This window comes from Nannospalax galili, unplaced genomic scaffold, assembly GCF_000622305.1.
Source record: "Nannospalax galili isolate Female #2095 unplaced genomic scaffold, S.galili_v1.0 scaffold117, whole genome shotgun sequence".
In the NCBI taxonomy this organism is placed as follows: Eukaryota; Metazoa; Chordata; class Mammalia; order Rodentia; family Spalacidae; genus Nannospalax; species Nannospalax galili.
This window is the reverse complement of record NW_008341422.1, coordinates 664,393-680,719: the sequence shown is the minus strand read 5'-3', so window position 1 is coordinate 680,719 and position 16,327 is coordinate 664,393. Positions and strand designations below refer to the sequence as shown.

The 16,327-nt window shown below is 37.7% G+C and overlaps 1 protein-coding gene across 6 annotated transcripts in view; it reads left to right on the top strand.

Moving 5' to 3' along the window:
- Positions 1 to 16,327, top strand: part of Sltm (SAFB like transcription modulator) — a 53,642-nt gene that overhangs the window by 21,093 nt on the left and 16,222 nt on the right. For 2 of the 6 annotated variants that reach the window (XM_008836864.3, XM_029565267.1), the window contains 8 exons: positions 7,939 to 7,966; positions 9,326 to 9,740; positions 10,377 to 10,426; positions 12,394 to 12,512; positions 14,591 to 14,740; positions 15,283 to 15,386; positions 15,508 to 15,671; positions 16,142 to 16,227. In XM_008836864.3, coding sequence (XP_008835086.1) covers positions 7,939 to 7,966; positions 9,326 to 9,740; positions 10,377 to 10,426; positions 12,394 to 12,512; positions 14,591 to 14,740; positions 15,283 to 15,386; positions 15,508 to 15,671; positions 16,142 to 16,227 — 1,116 coding nt within the window. Of the gene's footprint in view, positions 1 to 7,938; positions 7,967 to 9,271; positions 9,741 to 10,376; positions 10,427 to 12,393; positions 12,513 to 14,590; positions 14,741 to 15,282; positions 15,387 to 15,507; positions 15,672 to 16,141; positions 16,228 to 16,327 lie in introns of all 6 variants that reach the window. The other 4 variants (XM_008836863.3, XM_008836866.3, XM_029565266.1 and 1 more) reach the window with 3 other exon arrangements.

The window sequence follows — 16,327 nt, the reverse complement described above, 5'->3', positions numbered from 1 at the left end:
AATTTCCAACAGTGACTAATGAGCTTTTGATTTTTTTTTCTTTGATTTCTGTTTTTTCATTTAAAATTTTTTTCAATATTTCATTATTTTTATTTTATATGTCTGAGTGTATGTAAGTGCACCTGTCATGCAGTGCCAGAGGAAGTCAGAAGAGGGTGTCAGATTCCCTGGAACTGGAGTTACAGACGGTTGTTAGCTGCTGCATGGGTGCTGGAAATTGAATCCAGGTCTTTTGCAAGAACAGCCAGTGCTCTTAACTGATGAGCTGAAGTTCAGATTGTTCCCATTTTAACTACTGAACAGTTGTAGCTATATTTTTGTCAAATATAAAGGTGATCCATTTCCTACTAGATCCACAGTTAACCGTGTCTTCTTTTGGTCATTCTCTAGACCTTTCCATATGCAGTACAAAGGATTGGGTTTAGGGTTTTTTTCTTAATTATTTTTAGTTCATAGGGATACTTATAAGTTGATCATTTGCTTTAGTTACAGCACATTCTTAGGTACTTTAATACCACCACCAATATAGTTACTGAAAATAACTTCAGATTTTCCCCCCAGTTACATTATTCACAGAATGAACCCCACTAAGAATGAACAGATTATATTACAGTATTATATAAGCTGTATTACATATAAACTATACTATAAATTTGCCCAGTAGGATTACATCACCAACTCATACATATTATGGTTGCTTTATTTCATCTATTTTAAGTAATTTGTTTTAGATAATTGCTTTAAAAACTTAATTATAACTTCTTATGAGTCTATAGTTATTTCAAAATAAAAAGCTAGAAGTTTAATCAAATTTTATAAATATTTAGAATATTTACTTGATTCCAAAGTCAAAGATATAAAAGATATTCACAAAAGTCTCCATGTAATTTCTCTGCTATCCCCTTATTAGTAACCTCTATGACATACTATATTGCTTTAAACAATACAAATAGGGAGCTGAAGAGATGGCTCAGTGGTTAAGAGCACTGGCTGTTCTTGCAGAAGACCCAAGTTCAAATCCCAGCACCCACAATGAGGCTAGCAACTGTCCATAACTCCGGTTCTGATGCTGTCTTCTGTCCTCTGAGGGCATTGCACCACATGGGTGCATTTATACACAGGCAGGCATAACGCTCATACATATAAAAAATACAAATAGAAATTATATTTGTGTAAGGATTGATCTATTTAAACCAGTCTTTAGGTTTTGACTGAAGTTGAATTCTTCAGGATTTATTCTCTTGACAGCGTATTATGCTAGATAGAAGTTGTTTCATATTCTGTTTCTGTTTCATTATAGTCTTGTAACGTTGAATATTATACATTTTGGTCACTTAGAACATTGTACATAAGACCTTTTAAACCCAATCCAGACAGAAACCCCAGCAAGGATAGATGAGGTGGGCGAGAAGCCTCAGCCCTGGCTGAGAAACTCTAGGCAATTTAGAGCTGCTGAGAGAGGGAGTGTCAGTTTTCTTTATTTTTTTATTTAATTTAATTTATTTACTTATTGGTCTTTCTGAGACAGGGTCTCCTGTAGCACTCACTGGCCTGGGTCTCACTATATAAACCAGGCTAGCTTTGAATTCAGAGATGCTTCTGCTTCTGCTACCACACCTGGCTGAGTCAATTTAAGAGTGTGACACTGAGTAGGTTATCCAGGCTCCAGCAGATGGGACCACTTTGAAGACTATTTGAGGAACACAAGTTAGACTAGATAGATTTTTTTTTAAAAAAAAAAATAGAGGGGCAGCCGGGTGTGGTGGCACATGCCTTTAATCCCAGCACTTGGGAGGCAGAGGCAGGCAGATCTCTTGAGTTCGAGGCCAGCCTGGTCTACATAGTGAGCTCCAGGCCAGCTAGGGCTACAGGGAGACCCTATCTCAAAAAGACCAAAAAATAAAAAATAATAAGGATGGGCTGGCTGGAGAGATGGCTCAGTGGTCAAGGACACATTGGTTGTTGTTGCAGAAGACCTGGGTTCGAATCCCAGCGCCCACATGGCAGCTGATGACTGTGTGTAACTCCAGTTCCAGGGGATCCTGGGTGGGCATTGGACGACATGGGTGCACTTACCTATGTGTGGGCAATACATGCGTACACATAAAAATAAATAATAAAATATTTTTAAAAATAAATAATAAATAGAGAGGCATAAAATTGGGGGAGGTAGTAAGGTGGGTGTGGGGATCTGAAGATGATTAAGATACATTGTGTGAAATTCTCAAAGAATCAAAATAAAATGTACTGGCTAGAGATGCACCTTCAGTCAGTAGAGTGCCTACCTGCCACACACAAAATCTTAGGTTTGACTTTCTAGCGCTGTGCTAGACTGGTGTATAATTCTAGATGCTACTGTGAAGACCCTCTACAATTAGTGGTTATTTGTAGTATTGTTTTACCAGCTTGAAGATGTCACTTGAGAATTTTCTGAATGTTTTTCTCTGAAATGTTCTTGGTAGTACTTTCTTCAAATTTTCCACTGGTCTGAAGACCCTTTTTTAGTGTCCAGTGTCTCTTCCTTTTTCTCTCTGGATGTGCCTCAAATATTTCTCTAACCTAAGAGCCCCCCCCCTTTTTTTTGGTCATAGGAGGTTTATCTACTTAGAGCCATATTTACCTGTCTTTCCATAAAGCTAATGTCTGTCCTATATCCTGCTCACTGTTTACAGAAAACTTGTTTTTGAGACAGGGTTCTTACTGTGTAGCTGTGACTGGCCTAGAACTCTGAAGACCAGGCTAACCTCAAACTCAGAGATTTACCTGTCTCTGACTCTCGAGTACAGAGATTAAAGACATGTGTCACCACAGCCAGCAGCAGAGAACTTTTTATACCCATCACCCTTCTTTTTTTTGAGACAGGGTGTCCTTGTAGCCCAGCTGTCCTGGAACTTACTATGTAGACCAGGCTGGCCTCGAACTCACAAAGATCCACCTACCTCTGCCTCCCAAGTGCTGGGGTTAAAGGCGTGCGTCACCATGCCCAGCCTTATTATTTACTTTTAATATTTTATTTTATTTAATGTGTATGAGTGTATTGCCTGCTTATATGAAAGTGCACCTGTGTTGTGCAATGCCTGTGGAGGTCAGAAGATTCAGTCGGATCCCTGGAACTGGAGTTACAGACAGTTGTTAGTCAGCATGTGGGTGTTGGGAATTGAACTTGGATGTTCTGCAAGGGCAGCCAGTGATCTTAACTGCTGAGCCATCACTCCAGCTCCCTATCTTTTTTGTTTTAAACTTTTATTACAATTGTTTATTATGAGAGAGAGAGAGAGAGAGAGAGAGAGAGAGAGAGAGAGAGAGGGAGGAGGAGAGAGAGAGGAGAGAGAGAATCAGAAGACAACTTACACCCACCCATGTGGGTCCGAGGGATTGAATTCAGGACATCAGGCTTGGTAGCAAGTATCTTTACCTACTTCTTCTTCTTTTTTTTTCTTTTTTAATTATTTTTATTTTATATGTATGAGTATATTGCCTGCATGTAGGTAGGTGTACCTGTGTCATGTAGTGTCTGTGTGTGGAAGTCAGAAGAGGGTGTTGGATCCCCTGGTACTGGAGTTAGGGTGGTTGTTAGCCACCATGTGGGTGCTGGGAATCGAACCTGGGTTTTCTTGCAAGAGCAGCCAGTGCTCTTAACGTCTGAGCTGTCTTTCCAGCCCCCATTTCTTTTATTACATCATATACCTTTCACTAAATAACCACACTCTGGTAAGTTTTCTGAGTTCCATTGTATATAGTACTGAAGTTAAGTCCTTTAGAAAGATACACAGTATATTTATTGTATTAATAGTGCATTTATTCAGTGACCTCATTTCAGCATATACTGAGGGCTTATTATGCCTGGCTATTTTGCATTTTTTATAATGTTCAGTGCATTGAGATAGATGTCAGGCAGTTACTGTTTTAAGATTAAGTTGAAGGCTTAGTTAAGCAAAATATAGAACTTACAAGTCAGGGGAAAGGAAATCTTACTTAACACACACATATTTCCTGTATCACAAGCCCAGCCTAATAGATGCAGCAGAACATAGGTGTAGAATACACTTTTTACCTGAAAAGTGTGAGACTTGACTCTGTCTCTTTGCTGTTCCTGGGGTAAATGAGAATAGAGGAGCTTTGTTTTTTTTTTTTAGACTTACAGGTTGATAACTTACTGACTCTAATTCTTATTCATGTGTGTTTGTGTGTGTGTTTTTATTATCATGTGTGCATGTTCATGTGTGTCAGTGTACTGGTACATGTGGAGGCCAGAGGTCAAATTTGAATGTTGTGTGCTGCTGGGAACTGAACCCAGATCTTCTAGAAAAGGATCCTGTGCTCTTAGTGCTGAGCCATCTCTTCAGCTCCCTAATTTCCATTCTTTTTTTAAAAAATATTCTAAGTATTTTTTTATGTGTATGTGTTTTATGCCTGCATGTAGATAAGTGCACCCATGTTATGCAGTACCCGAGAAGGACAGAAGAGGCTGTTGGATCCCCTGGAACTGGAGTTATAGACAGTTGTTAGCTGCCATGTGGTGGGTGCTGGGATTCGAACCCGGTCTTCTGCAAGAACAGTGTTTTTAACTGCTGAGCCATCCCTCCAACCCCAAGGAGCTTTGTTTTAAAGCTTTGCTTTTGACTAAGGATTTGTAGGTCCCACTGTAGAGATGAATGGCATGAGTATCTACCTCTAGAACATTGGCTTCATTTTTGTATATGAAACATTTTTTTCAAAATAAACCCCAAAGTAATTTAAAGTGTTTTCAATGGGGGAGATTCTCATCAAATAAATTACATGTCTGTGTATAGCTGTCACTAAATTTAGAAAATTTTCCCATTGTTGCTTGTATTTCTTGGTTTGTTTCCTTATTCTAAGGAGTTTGAAGCATATTTAAGACCCTTGTTGTTTGTTTTTTTGTTTTTGTCTTTTTGAGACAGGGTCTCTGTAGCCCCAGCTGGCCTGGAATTTATTATGTAGACCAGGCTGGCCTTGAACTCACAGAGGTCCGCCTGCCTCTGCCTCCTGAGTGTTGGGATTAAAGGCATGCGTCACCAGGCCCAGCTTAATTTTTCTAGATTTTTAAAAAATTATGTGTATTCGTGTGTATCTGCATGTGGGTATGTGCATTTGTGAGGCTAGAAGAGGGCATCAGATCCCCTACAGCTGTAGTTACAAGCAGTTGTAAGCCATTGGATGTGAGTGCTGGGAAATGAACCCAAGTTCTCTGGACAAGCAGTATGCATTCTTAACTGCTAAGCCATCTCCAGCACATTAGATATTTCTCTTAATAATTCAGCATGTCTCCTGAAGGACCTCACAAGTAAAGTTTCTATACACAGTGGTTTTCCTTTATTGCATAGCCTTAAAAGCCCATAAAATAGGGACCTGGTCTAACTTTTAGGCAACAAAGCTGATTATCATAGAGGTGAAGCATAGGAACAGCTAGAGTTAGTAGATGAACTACACATGGAAAAGCCAGTCTTGGTGAGGCACGACTATAACTCTGGTAGTGGAGAGGACAGGAGATCCCTGGAGCTCTCTGGCCAGTCAATCTAGCTAATTGGTGATCTCCAGGTTCAGTGAGAGACCTTGTCTCAAAAAAAAAAAAAAAAATTGGAAAACTATAGAGGAAAAACACAAAGTTAAGATTGTAATCTATCGTAAATTTTTAATTTTTACTTGAATCAAAAGTTTTGCTTGAAGTCTTTTCACTGATAGGATGTCACCCCAAGGCAGGCAAAATTGTGCATGTTGTCTCTGGACCAGCAGTACTAGAGTGACCTGGAAACTTAAGTGCCTTGCTTTCTTCAGCGGCCTGTGACGTGCAGAAGCACGGGACTGGCACCCAGCAGCCTTTCTGCAAGGATTTGCTGTATTGTTGTATTGAGAACCAGTGCTATAAAGATTTATTCTCGTCTTGTATTTTAAATGTTACATAATGAGAATATTCCTAAGACCTTTTTTTTTTTTAATTTTTGAGACTTTAAGGCATATTACTTTACTTTTTTCTTAATTTTTTTTTTGAGACAAGGTCTCCCTGTAGCCACAGCTGGCCTGGATTCCCTAATGGAGACCAGACTGGCCTTAAACTCACAGAGATCCGCCTGCCTCTGCCTCCTGAGCACTGGGATTAAAGGCATGCGTGCATCACCACGCCCGGCTAACTTTACTTTTTTCTAGCCTTCTGTTTGGGAAAATGTTTTTAATCTCGGTGGAATTAACCTTAATAATTTTTACAGGAAAAATTTTTTTTTTTTCCTGACTGCAGGCAACACTCTAGTTACTGCTCAGTACACGTAATGAGCGTTTTTTCCTTTTTTTAAAAGCCTTCCACTCATCGAGTTAATCCCAGCAATGGGTGGGGTGGGGTGGTGTAGTGTGGCAGGGACCACAGAGGCAGGCGGGTCTATGTCTACTTAACCAGTTCTAGGCCAGTTCTAGCCCCAGTTGGGGCTACAAGAAAGACCTTGTCTTAAAAAGACAAAAACAGGCTGGGCATGGTGGCGCACACCTGTAGTCCCAGCACTTGGGAGGCAGAGGCAGGCGGATCTCTGTGAGTTCAAGGCCAGCCTGGTCTACATAGTAAGTTCCAGGACAGCTGGGGCTACAGGGAGACCCTGTCTCGAAAAGACAAAAAAAAAAAAAAAAGATAGGAAAAAAAAAAAAACAAGGCCAGGCATGGTGGCGCATGCCTTTAATCCCAGCACTCGGGAGGCAGAGGCAGGCGGGTCTCTGAGTTCAAGGCGAGCCTGGTCTACATAGTGAGTTCCAGGACAGCTGGGGCTACAGGGAGACCCTGTCTCAAAAATACCAAAAAACAAAACTAAACAAGAAAACAAACCCAACCACATTTTACCTGAGAAATTCTGTTTTAAAACTAGAACATAGTTAATTTTAGATAAAGTGAAAATAGCAACTATTTTAGAATTTAAGTCACTTTTAAATGAGTGTGTTCTTTGTTTTGATTACCATTTTTTTAAAAATTGCCCATTCAGCAGTATATTTGTGACAGCTAAGAACTAATTAAAAAATGATTTTTAAAAATTTACATGTATGAGTATTTTGCCTACAATGACTGTGGAGACCAGAAGAGGGCATTGGATCCCCTGAAACTGGAGTTGTGGATGGTTCTTAGCCACCATGTAGGTGCTGGGAACCAAACCCAGGTCCTCTGTAAGAGCAGCCAGCGCTCTTAACTGTTGAGACATTCTCCATTCCTGCTATGAACTATTGTAACAAAAACTAGTAATTTGGAACTGACCTCTGACAAATGTCTGAAATGCGTAGAAAGGGAGGAGTGGTTTTGTTGGTCTTTTGTAGTATTGTGCATTCAAGCCACCACAGGTAACCCTTTGTGATTCTCTTTTGAATAATGGTGTGTTAAAGAGTATAACCACCAGGCAAGATGGCCCAGCGAGTAATGGTGCTTGCCACCAAGCCTGACAACCTGAATTCAGTCCCCAGAACTGACATGGTAGGAGAAGAGATCTGACTTCTGCAAGTTGTCCTTTGACCACATATGTGCTGTGCCAAACTCATGCCCATACACTCACACACTAAATAAATGTAAAAAAAGTTTTTTGAAAAGAGTATCCTGAACTGAATGCCATAAAATATTCATGTCATCCTTTTCATTGACAAGTCTGTGGTACAAATAAGGTCTGGATTATATAAACTGGTTTTGTTTAATGAAACTTAGATAACACTTATTGAGAGATTTGCCTGTACTTTTTAGAAGCTTATACATGTCAGAATGCTGTTCGGTATTTCTATGTGGCCTTTATTCTGGGTGGAATATTATTTATGATATGTGTCACTAATATTTTTAAATTACCCACCAGTTTATCTTGACTGATTTTGTGCTATTATGAAAATCGCGTTCTATATGAGTTGGTTTTACATTTGATTATTTTACATTTAAAATTTTACAGTTGATTATTCTTTGAATTTCAGGATGGTGAGGAAGAAGAAAATGAGAAAGGTATGTTTGATGTTAAGTAGAGTTTTAAAATATGGACATTTAGAAAAGTAAATTATATGAAAATAAACATTCCTTATTTGAAATCTTATTTTATAATAATGAGTTTATTTTCAAATTTATCAACTTAGTAAATTAAGTTAGCATCTTAATTTTTCAATTGGTTTTGATTTTTCTTTTCAACACTTAAGATATATTCTAACTTACCAGTACATATCAGTTACTGTGGTGAATAATGTCATTTTTCACTTTAGTTATTTAAAAAATAACTTCTAGCATACGGTAAGTGGATTCTGTCCCCAGAACTGACACTGCAGTAACTCATACGTGCTTATTGGTGTCTTAGTTTATGACTCAATGAATTTTGCACCAATCTTAAAAGTGGTAAATGATCAGAAAAACTGGTCATTTTGCTTGCTGCCTAGAGAACTTTCATATGGGTTTCTGACACTCTTAGAGGTTTGGGAGAACAATCTTACCCAATACAATTACAGGGACAGTAGTAGCAATCTGTGGTTGTATCAATCACTATGAGGTTGAGTTCTTGGACAGAAGTCACATTTTCCTACTTGGACTAGAAAGGACATGGAGCAGGCTTCTTAAGCCAGGCAGAATAAAAGGCCTGGATACAATGATGAAGAAAAGCTATTGCCTGAAAAATCTCACATACCTGAGGCCTTTCTCTTCTGTGGGAATGCAAGACATCTTTGAAAATGGTTATTGTGGACCACCTAGAAAGGATGAAGACAGCAAACAGCCCACTTTGTAGACGTGAGGAGCATCTTCGGAAGAGCATCTTCGGAGCCTTCTCTAGCGGTTACCCATTCAATTCGGGACTACCCAGCGATTGAAGAGTTAAAAAGATGGGGCTCTGAAGTACTTTGAAGATTGATGTCCTCAGACTGTGACCTTCCAAGAAGGTTCCAAGGAATTCACAGGTCACAAGAATTAAATCCCAAGATGAGCCGAACATTGAATAACAGACCTGCACATCTGTCACTATCCCATGGAGGAAAAAAACCCAGATGCCATTAACTTAAAACCAGAAACAAAGAGCTAGTATCTTCAGGATGGATCCATTTTCTCACTGTTGTTTGATGTTTGTATGTAGAGATCATTTTTTTCCATGAAGAATAAGTGATCCTGGGTAAAGGATTGTTTATGTTAATTCTTTGTGTTCCTCTCCCCCAATCCTCCCATCAGTGCTACTAACTGGCTTTATATTTTCTAGGTCCTATTCTAGCTTATGAATATGAAATTGTTTAAACTTCTTGTTTTGCCATATTTATTCCTGTTAAATCCTCTTAGATATAGCAGGTTCTGGTGATGGTACACAAGAAGTATCTAAACCTCTTCCTTCAGAAGGGCACCTAGCTGAGGCTGATCACACAGCTCACGAAGAGATGGAAGCTAATGCGACTGTGAAAGAAGCTGAGGATGACAACATCTCGGTCACAATCCAGGCTGAAGATGCCATCACTCTGGATTTTGATGGTGATGACCTCCTAGAAACAGGTAAAAATGTGAAAATTACAGATTCTGAAGCAAGTAAGCCAAAAGATGGGCAGGACGCCATTGCACAGAGCCCGGAGAAGGAAACCAAGGCTTATGAGATGAATGCGAACCATAAAGATGGTAAGAAGGAAGACTCCGTGAAGGGTGATCCTGTCGAGAAGGAAGCCAGAGAAAGTTCTAAGAAAGCAGAATCTGGAGACAAAGAAAAGGATACTTTGAAGAAAGGGCCCTCGTCTACTGGGGCCTCTGGTCAAGCAAAGAGGTTTGTTTTTCTATGTCAGTTCTTTACGATACTGAATTCCAGCATTCAATAAGATCACGCTACATTAAGGGGGTGGCTTCAAGACCATGTACAATAATTAGTGTCTTAACCTGCCTATAATATTTTTGACCGTCATAAGTTACCTTAAAAATTTCAAGATCTTCATAATATGCAGTGTATTCTACTGATTGATTGCATTGTCGAATTGTCAGCATATATTTGGTTTTTTTCTTTGTTGTTGTTATTTTTGTTTTTGGTTTTGTTTTTTGTTTTTTGTTTTTTCAAATTGACAATTTTTTTGTGTTTTATTTTTTAAAATCCTTGTGATGATGGTTAATGAACAACTATCAGTTCTAAGAACACAAAATGAAGTCAAGTCCCAGTCCTGAAATCTGGAGAAGATGGCCATATATCCACTGAATAGAATTGTCAGAAAATCTAGATCTTCAGGCATCTTGGGGAAAATCAGTGCAAGAATCCTAAGGGAGTCATTTGTTCAAATAACCTAATGTAGGCTTTTGGAATTGTTCATTTCTGTGAATAGTACTAGCTTGCAATACAATCAATGTCAAGCTGTTCAAGTTTGGTTTTGTTTTTTGTTTTCAACTTCTCTTCTGGTGATTTTTGCCTCTTTAGCTCTTCAAAGGAATCTAAAGACAGCAAGATATCATCTAAAGATGACAAAGGTAATTAATATTTTTTTCCTGCTTATTGTTAGTTGTCTGGTGTTTCCTTCAAAATTTATTTAGTCTTTAGAATTTTATTGATAGAGTGCAAGTTTTGGAGGAGCTTTATGTAACTTACGTTGTTCTGATTATGACAAGCCCTGTAATGAAAGTATATTTTGTTACTGTGTAAACTTGTATGAGCATATTACAAATCTATTTGTTAGGGAAATTTTGTTTATTGTATTCTAACCAGCTGTACTGAATATTAATAAATTTCTGAAATATTTTTAGTTGTTTGAGTTTGAACCACTATAAACAACTACAACCATTTCCCTATTCTGTCTAGGATGAAATGCATATAATAAGTAAGTTTGTACATACATTGTGGGGGCTAGAGAGATGACTCAGTGGTTAAGAGCACTGGCTGCTTTTGCAGAGGACTTGAGTTCAGTTCTCAGCACCCCACACAGTAGCTAACAACCATCTGTTAACTCCACTGGTACACTTAAATACATTCAAGAAAAACATTCATACACATAAAATAAATAAATTTTCAAAAAAATTTTTAAAAGATTTGTTGTCTGTTCATTATATATGGTACTGTGTTACATAAGGGCATTGTCATACATATTGTACTTTGAGCATATCAGGCCAATATCCTGCTGGAGGGACATTTGACTGCTTTTTGTTACTGGGAGTAGCTGGTTATCTCATGCCCATGAACAGTATTAACTTCATCTTGTACATTGCTATGATTACTAAGAATTATTTGTTGCCTAAGAAAGTATCATAAAAGATTCATGTACTATCAAGTCCTACAACAAATACCTTCTGAGTGTCTGAAGAAGGAATCTGTGCATTCTCTTGGTTTATTTTTGTTTTGTTGGTATGTTTCAATAGAAATTATACTGGTTTGATTTAGTAACTGACAATTGTAATATCCATGTCCTTTATAGTTTGGGTTAATGGATAAGATACAAAAATGTTTAAACTCAGTAATCTTGGCTAAGTAATGCCTTGCCAATCATTAAAAAATATTTTCCTACAATTAGATAAGTACTTAGGCCCAAATAGTACTGGTAACTTAGAGGTTCATAAGCTTATAAAACAGTTCTTTTGATGAATGTCCTCAAGAGAAAAAGCAGTTAACAAGTAGTGTTAAAATATTTGTATCTCTTCCTAAAAGTCTACACCGAAAACACTTTTCCAACTGTGATATAACTTTAAAGCATTGAAACTTTTACCTTTTCTACTTCTACATATAATAGCATATCATTTTAGGAATTGTTCCTCCTATCATGGCACTAAAGAAAGCACCAAAGGGTGACTAACTGGACTTGTTTCATATGTCTTGTACATTTATATGTATGCACCCATAATTTATGTGTGGAAACAGTACAGAAATGAGCCATGTAATCATTTACCTATTTGAAATTTTTTTAAGATCTGATCTTGCTCTTGTGATTGTATTAGGTTGTTTCTTTTTTAGGTCTAGTATTATCCAATGACATAGAATTTCCATTTTCTCTTAACCCTTCTCTAATAGAGAATGAAGGTGAATAGGTCTGTCTTACTAACCATTTATATTATGAAGATATTTGTTCCCTGCTCGTCTTTTCTCTCTTCCACTCATTTCTCAGAACCTAAAGTCCTTGACAAATGGACATTGAAGCAAGGCTGTTCATTCTTGCAGCAGTGCTTCCAGGTGCCTCAGTTTCCTATAGTGGTAGAAGATCAGTTATTAAACTGATGGGAAAAGTCTAAGACATAGTTGAATTTTCACCCGCTTTGTTTTAAAACTCTTGCAACAGGGAATGTACAAATACTCAGATTTAGTTCCTCACTCGTGAAAATATAGTAAGTTTATAGGATTTTGGATATTGTAGTGTCATGCTATCCAAATGAGAATGAGAAAGGATTTTACAGATTAAAAGAGTGTGTCCCCTGTAATTCACCAATGATAGTAAAAGTGTGATCTGTTCCAGGAAGCACAAGCAGCACTAGTGGGAGCAGTGGAAGCTCAACTAAGAACACCTGGGTCAGTGGACTCTCTTCTAACACCAAAGCTGCTGATTTGAAGAACCTGTTCGGCAAATATGGAAAGGTACTTGCTTTTTACCTTTTTCTCTGTCTTTTCAATATTCAGACAGTTATATAAACATACTCTAATTCTTTTGTCTCCCTTAGGCATAATTATTGAGCTCCGAAGTAATAGTTGTTTAGGTTAATGGTTGAATGGTGTGTAATCTCACTATAAACCTTGGGAATCTTTGTATTCCAAGTTTACCTCATTTGAGCTGAGGATTGAATTTTATTTATCATATCTAGCATAGGATCTAGCAGATTACTGAGATTGGATTGGTCATTCTGGATGTGTAAGTAAGCTGGTGTTGGTAATATAATATGTAAACTGGGGAGGAAACATCCTCTTGTGGGGATTCTATTCCATTGATGAAAAAAATACAGAACTGTGAGTGTGTGTCATGTAAAATCAGAAGTTGTTCTAAGTGTTGTAAAGAAATGTAGATTGTTAAAAGGGCTGGAATTGCTGTAGTTCACTCATTAGGAATGATTTCTGTGGTATTAATGACATACCTAAAAGAAGGTAAATAGTAGAGACTCCCCAACTGATTACTGCATTATGCTGCAACTGACTGCATCTCCATGGAGTCAGCACTTTCTGCTTCAGACTTTTTACGTACATTTTCATTCTCTATCATATTTAACTTACTCTAATACAAGCTTTTTGAGGGCAGGGATCTTAACATAATCTACTTTGTGTGTACATGGTAGGTTTTAAGTGTTTATTGACTTAATGGCCAGGTTTGGTCAGTAGTCATATTAATGAACATTAAAAAAAAAAAAAAAAAAAAAAAAACCTCTCTTACTGACTTTAGAGCTTACTTTTTTGTTTTTCTTCAATTAGAAAGTTGTCTGAGCAAAGTGGGTTCTTACAGGTATCAGAGAACACTGAGAATCATGGTCCCATCATAATCAATAGTGCTGTATGTTTTGTTCTGTTTCAGTAATGTATTTTTAGAGGTCCAAAAACAGTACTTTAATATTAGTGCTGACTAGGACTTAAAACTATATGAAGATACCATCTATATGATAGTAAGACTGCGAACTTAAAATTTAAATTGCAGTGCGGTAAAGTAGCTTTGTGAAATCTGATACCTTTTAGCAACCCACATCATAATGCTGCTTAAATTCCCTTCTCGACCCCTTCCTTACATTATGCCTTTGTTCTCTGTTCAGCCCTGGATTGTTCTTGCTTTCTTCTCACTCATCCATCCCTGGTTTGTCTTTTTATTTATTTTATTTGTACTTTATGTGTATTGCGTGTTTTGCTGGCATATAAGTACACCCATGTCATGCAGTGCCCATGGAGACCAGAAGAGGGTGTAAGACTCCCTGGAACTGAAGTTGTGGATGATGGTTAGCTGTCATGTAACCTGGGTCCTCTGTAAGAGCAGCCAGTGCTCTTAACTGCTGAGCCGTCTCTGTAGCCCCATCTTTTTGGCGGGGGGCGCTCTTTTTTGAGACAGGGTCTCCCTATAGCCCCAGCTGTCCTGGAACTCACTATGTAGACCAGGCTGGCCTTGAACTCACAGAGATCTGCCTGCCTCTGCCTCCCGAGTGCTGGGATTAAAGGCGTGTGCCACCACGCCCGGCCGTCCCATCTTTTTTAACAGTCCATTCTCTTGAATTAAAATTGATAGTTTTATATTGGTAAAAATTTTGAAAACATCTAAATGGAAACTTACATTTTTTTTTTTTTGGTATATTCTTATTTGCTTTTTTCTCCCTCTTTACTCATTTTTGAAATTGAAAGTAACTCAACTATTATAAACTATCTACAAACTTACCCTTATGTTTTCTCTAAGAAATTCAGAAAGGGGTCCAAATTGAATTTCTTTTGTGTTTATTAGTTGTGCTATTTAATTTATTGATGTGGCTTATTTGAGCTGTATATTTGGATAGAGATATAGATAAATAATCCCCCTTGAGTACTTACTAAGTACATATTGGCAAGGTAGGGGATGATCACAAAAATATGGGACAGAATTACACCCGTGGTGTGTCCTTACTCTCCTTTAATCTGAATGGTCTCAATGTAGTGTCCCATCTGTTTAGAAGTGAATACAGTTGTAAAATTCTAAGTATGGTATTATTTTATAGGTTTTAAGTGCAAAGGTAGTAACAAATGCTCGAAGTCCTGGGGCAAAATGCTACGGCATTGTAACTATGTCTTCAAGCACGGAAGTGTCCAGATGTATCGCACATCTTCATCGCACAGAGCTACATGGACAACTGATTTCTGTGGAAAAAGTAAGCTTGCATAAATGTTTATAAAGGGAGATTAGCTAGAGGTCTAGTTCTGGTTAAACATCTGTTACTCTGAAGATAAAAATATCTAAAACTTTTTGAGTGTTGTCAGTGGTCAAAAAGTTTTAATTTTGGAGCATATCAGATTTTCTGATTAAGGATTCTAAACAAGTAAAATGGATGAAAATATTCCAAAATCCCAAATGGTCATGATCATGGTACAAGTATTTCAGATAAGAAATATTCAACCTGTTGTTCTCAGTTCAGAGATAACTCTGTTGTGAGTGGTGACTCATGCTTCTAATCCTACCACTTGGGAGATAGAGGCAGGAAGATTGTGAGTTTTAGCCCATTGTGGTACATAGTGAGTTCCAAACCTGCCAGGGCTGTTCCCTTAGTTCACAACCTTCCTATGTCAGCCTTGAAAGTGCTCAGATTACAGGCATGTATGACCTTGTCTAGCGCAACATTGTTTTTATAATGCAAGTTTAAAACTACCAGAAAAAAAATTTAAATGTGTGTGTATTTTTATTTAAACCTTTCAGGTCAAAGGTGATCCCTCTAAGAAAGAAATGAAAAAAGAAAATGATGAAAAGAGTAGTTCACGAAGTTCTGGAGATAAAAAAACTACGAGTGATAGAAGTGGCAAGTAAGGACTGACAGCTTCTTGGTACTAGGTTAAGGGTTACTTCTGATAAGCGGATAGACTTTTTGTTTCATTAACAAAAATACTTCTTACTCTTTTTTCTTGTCTCTGGTGATATGGTCAGGACACAAGTGTCTGTCAAAAAAGAAGAGAAAAGGTCATCTGAGAAGTCTGAGAAAAAAGAAAGCAAGGATGCCAAGAAAGTTGAAAAAGATGAGAAGAGTGATAATGGAACCAGTGGCCAGCTGTCAGAGTCGAGTAAAAAAAGTGAAGAGAAGAAACGCATAAGTATGCTATGTACCTTTCTTCCCAAGCCTTTCCCAATACCCCCTGCTGCTTTCTTTTTATAGGGCAAAGGAAAGCTGGAGATTGCACAGTCCAAATGAATGCTTAAACTCTTGCTAGATGTCTGCAGTAGAAAGGAAGGTTTAGTAGGAACAATCATCTTCTTTTTCTACCCCAAACTTAGGTTCACTGACTTTTTACTCTTATATTTGAACTGACGTGGACTTGGGATGTAGCAAAAAAATTCTGAGCTGATTTGTAGAGGCCAGTGGCCATTGATTAACAACAGTATCTTGCTGAATTGGGATTGTTCCACATCACTTGGCAGATTAGACTATTTAAATGTCTTTATATTTAGTTAGAATAAGTATGTTCTTATTTCATGTTTTGAGAATTCGGTTTTATTTATATTCTTTTTTCAAGAGAATCTTTTTTTTTTTTCTTCAACATTTGTTTATCTGAAATTTTTTTAGGTTCAAAGAGTCCAGGACATATGGTAATACTAGACCAAACCAAGGGAGATCATTGTAGGCCATCAAGAAGAGGAAGATATGAGAAAGTAAGTCTTGAAAAGAATGATACATGCTATTACAGCTTTTCCCAAAAGATGGATCTGTGATCCCTGAACCATTTGGACACAGTTCTATATTAGAAAAAGT